Here is a 4,400-nt window from a genome sequence, read left to right on the forward strand (position 1 = left end):
CTGTCGTCACAGCAACAAGGAACACTAACGAACCAGCGGTATCGATGACCCGAGATAACGACCCCACTGAGGTTAAATAGCTGAGTTTCCCTGCCAGTCAGTCAGAACTGAAGAAGTCCGTTGGATAAGGGACGAAATGTCTTCTAGTATCTTCAACCAAGTCCAGTTGCCCTTGACTATAACCTTCTTTGGGTCACATATAGAGGCATGGTCAAGACCCCTTGGTGTCAGTTTGTAACGCACTGGGAAGCCCTTTTGCATCATTGTTGAGTGCTCAAAGTAGGTGGAGGATATACAATCCCCATTTCTAGAAAAAGAAATTTTAAAAATGCAATAAAAACAAATATCTGGTCTTTCAAAATCAGTGTTGATTGGGGAATGGGGGATATTCCAGGAGACCAGTGTTTATTTCCCGTGGGAAACGAAAAATCAACACTGATTCTTTTTAGGTATGTTGCATAAGTTAAGTAGTTTCTACGTAAATTACGCAGGTTATTTTAACCCAAACCATGTTGTTTTCTTAAACCTAACTAAATTGTTAACCACTAGTTTTATTTTGTAAGTGTAACCTGACGTTGCATATTTATTATTACTAACTTGACTGTGGAGCCCTACATGTGCAAAAGGGCATTAATAAGCGTTAATATGTGGTGAGTTGAACGTGAGAATGTGTTGGTTTTACAGTGACGAGCAGCTGCTCACATGAGTGTGTGTGGTGTGTTTGGGAGGGAGGCGTACCGGAGCGCAGCTGTTGTTCTGTTTGACACACAGGTTGAGTTTGCAGTGCAGGTAGACGTCACCAGAGTTACTAGAGAACCGGAACATGTTGAAGGAGAAGGAGTTGGACGGTCCCAGTCCGTTTCCCTTGACCTGCACCGTCCGGTCAGTGGGGTTCGCACAGCTGCTCACAAACACATCACATCAGAGCACACTTTATATTCTGGAATCAAGAATCCCATTAATTGACGAAAACCTGCTTCTGATTCACTGGGAACACAAGCGAGCAGCTAACACCACTGTGTGTGTCTCACCCCTTAATGATCAGGTCGTATCTTGGTCTCCCGCTGGGCGAGGCCTGATTGGTTGCCCAGCAGGAGTCGGTCACTACGGTAACCAAGCCACCATCCAGCCCGTCAGTCTTTAGCTCCACCCAGATCTTCTGGTTCAGCTGGACTTCGGTGCTCAACTCCACAGCTTGTGTGAGGCCGGCGTCGGTGTAGGCCTTCATGGTCACAGTGTAATTCCAAGGTCCAGATGTGATCTGCTGGATCACAGAGCTGCAGAGCACACACACACACACACACACACACACACACACACACACACACAGTTCAGCTACCAAATGCTCACAAGCTTCCTAACAACAGGGTTCACAACACAAAGTAATTTGAATTTAAATCAACAGCCAACACTCACTGGTCCATGATTCTGAAGGCCACAGTCTTGACGTCTGGCTGAGTATAGAAGCAGGAGAAGTTGATGTAGACCTGGTCCTGGTGAGTGATGACGTCAGAGGAGCTGTTCTGGCTCTTGATGGTGTTCATGTAGAATATTTGGCTGTTGTTAATCTGCTGGGTCACAGGGATTCAGGTGCTATTACTGCATCATCGCATTTCAGCCTTAATATAAGCTTCACAGATGATCAACATTACTAGAAACCAAGGCGGTGAGAGCTGAAGCCTAACCCTCAAGAGGATCCCGGACTATAGAAGAGCAGGAGTAGCTCAGCAGAGTGCTGGAGGAGATTTGGCTGCTCGTTGAGAGTAAAAAGGTGAAGGAGAGGACCCACCGTGACCACCGCCCCACAGGTGTTGCTGCTGTTGAAGCTGAAGGTCACCATGTGGGTCTGCTCGTCTACCTGACCCGTGCAGGTCTGGTCATTGAGGTGCAAGGCCGAATAGTTGAAGCCTTTTTCCTCCAGAAGACAACCGACCAGAGTAACTGAAGCAGAGTTCTGCATGCAGATCGTTGGATCACCTGAACATCCAGCAGCACAGACGAGGGAAACCAACATGAAACACAGACCATGTTACAGAGAAGAGACTCTACAATCAGTCACACCATGTGGGACACAAGCAGTCAGACCATTAAATCCTGGTTTGGTGACATTTCTTTCTTTTGTATTCAGAGCTGATCTGGAGGCAGAAATAAAGGTTGGAACCAAACTACCAGTTTTTATCTCAGCATCAGACTTTAGAAGACCTGAGGGTAAAAGTCTGGTCTGTGCTGAGATAACATTCAGTCTAACTGTGCTGAACTTCTTACTGTAGTTATCAGCAGCTCTGACATCATTTCTGCCTCCTCAACAGCTCAGCTGTGTGAAACAGTTCTCCCTCTGAGAAAACCTTTGAGTCTCTGACAATCAGGACAATTTAATCATGTGACTTCGTTGTGCGTAGCTGTCGTACCGAAAGTGCCTGCTGATGTGTACGGAGAGGCAAAAATGGCCCGACAGAAGCAGCTGGGTTCACCTCCCGTGTTCTCGGCACAGAACTCGTGAGCACTGCACATCTTGCCCTGACAGAAAGCCTGAGGAGGTGCTGGGGACAGAGACAGAGAGACATGTTGAGAATAATAATTAAATCACACTAAAGACTAAAGTGCAGATGACTTACTGATGCTGTCACTAACACATAGTGACTGCAAGAACACTGAAATAAATTCTCTACAACTACTACAGTAAAAGCTGTGAAAGTTTAAATTAGAGACAAAACATTTGTTTTTTCCCTTTTATTTTTATATAGCCTGCTTGCACACATTTTTTTCTTCTTTCTTTTTCCGAGTTTTAAAATATTAACACAAATAGTAATTTGAATTAATCTAATTTGGATGTTTAATGATCACAAAGTCAGGCTGATAAAGCTTCACTGAATTGAGTTTATTAAAGTCTTACAGCAGCCGGCCTCTGACATCAAGTCCTCCAGTGTGTTGGAGCTGTACAGGCTGCAGGCTCTGGCGTAGGCCTCCAGGAACTGGCAGTGTAGACCGTCTGCCGGAGGATAATTGCACATAGTTTCGGTGCAGGCGGTTATGTAGGGCTCTGGGTTGGTGTAGTTGTGACAGGCGGTGAAGGGAGCCTCATTCAGGAGATTACAGCTGTTCCACAGATGTAAAGGAACAGAATGAAAGAAAGACGGATGAAGTCCAGCCAGTGTAGCAAAAAATAAAAATGTAAAAGTCACACAGATTTTTGTTCCCAGAAACAAAATGGTAGAATCTCCCATCATTGTATGAATGTGTGTGAATGGGGTGAACGTGATATGTGGTGTAAACTGCTTTGATGTGGTCAGAAGACTAGAAAGGTGCTTCACAATTACAGTTCATTTACCATGATGTAGCATGTCACTACAGAGATTAAGCGTAATACAAACAGATGTTTCATCTACTCACCGTTCAGTCGTCATGGTGCAGTTGATCAAACTGTCAGCAGAGTCACTGTAATGCACCTCACAGCTAGAGGATGACACACAATACGGTCATATAAAAACAAAGACTATTTTTGATTGTTATGACCTCAAGCAAAGATACATACAGGCTTTGTATGTTTGGTTCACTCCACAAGTCAAAAAGCCGGGCAACCTTTCTTCTTTTACAAGAGGCGTCCAAATATTTTAAAGTAGGCCTATTAAAAATTGTTATTGCTTGAAATGTTGTTTTCCATGTATGTATGGTCGCTCAGGGCTTCTGTAGTTTTGAAATAAAGAATAAAACTAAATATACAGAGTTAATCCACAAATAAACATTGATAATTCAGATGAGAATATTTAGGGGACTGAATTTCAAAAACAAACTCTTGTGACTTTGAGCCCTCTCATCAACAACACTCAGTGGGTTGTGATTGATGTCTTACCCACTGGCACTGTAAGCAGCAGGGAGCCTCACTGAGCTCAAAGGAACACTGGAGTTGGCACACAAACCCTGCAGAGACGGATCTTTTCCACCAGGTGCTGGAAAGGTTCAGGACAGAAAACGAGTCAGATCAGTATCAAAATGAGTCGTAAGCTGCCGCCTTCAAACTGGATGAACGCGGCAGCTCATTAAAGAACTGCAAAGTTTACATTCCTGATGCTCCAAATGAGCGCTGGTGTGACATTTATTCATTTTATTCTGTGTGGTGAGTGGGAGGATTTTAGTTTGTGTACCTTTTAAGTGGATTTGTGCCGTGTTGCCATCAAAGAAGACAAGCAGCACCTTGTTAGAGAGCACCACCTTTGCAGTGACTCCAGTTTGATCCTTAGAGAGCTCCACACCGTGAATCAGCTGAGCTGTGCTGTTAAGGGTCAACGTATTCTTGTCCAGCTACATCACAGCAAAGAGAGAAACTGGAGGAAACACTGATTCAATCATCACAAACACGCAGGCTGTTTTCACAGCAACAACCACTGACTGCTTCTAACATC

At 44.3% G+C, this 4,400-nt stretch overlaps 1 protein-coding gene across 1 annotated transcript in view; it reads right to left on the reverse strand.

Annotated features, from left to right (window-relative positions):
- Positions 1–4,400, reverse strand: part of LOC123970446 (uromodulin-like) — an 11,424-nt gene that overhangs the window by 3,481 nt on the left and 3,543 nt on the right. The window contains exons 2-10 of the mRNA XM_046048491.1: positions 4,143–4,299; positions 3,851–3,947; positions 3,391–3,453; positions 2,894–3,096; positions 2,409–2,540; positions 1,790–1,977; positions 1,417–1,568; positions 1,032–1,277; positions 739–901 (exon numbers count right to left, since the gene is read on the reverse strand). Of these exons, the coding sequence (XP_045904447.1) occupies positions 739–901; positions 1,032–1,277; positions 1,417–1,568; positions 1,790–1,977; positions 2,409–2,540; positions 2,894–3,096; positions 3,391–3,453; positions 3,851–3,947; positions 4,143–4,299 (1,401 nt within the window). The remainder of the gene's footprint in view (positions 1–738; positions 902–1,031; positions 1,278–1,416; positions 1,569–1,789; positions 1,978–2,408; positions 2,541–2,893; positions 3,097–3,390; positions 3,454–3,850; positions 3,948–4,142; positions 4,300–4,400) is intronic.

Source organism: Micropterus dolomieu, linkage group LG04, assembly GCF_021292245.1.
Source record: "Micropterus dolomieu isolate WLL.071019.BEF.003 ecotype Adirondacks linkage group LG04, ASM2129224v1, whole genome shotgun sequence".
Classification (NCBI taxonomy): domain Eukaryota; kingdom Metazoa; phylum Chordata; class Actinopteri; order Centrarchiformes; family Centrarchidae; genus Micropterus; species Micropterus dolomieu.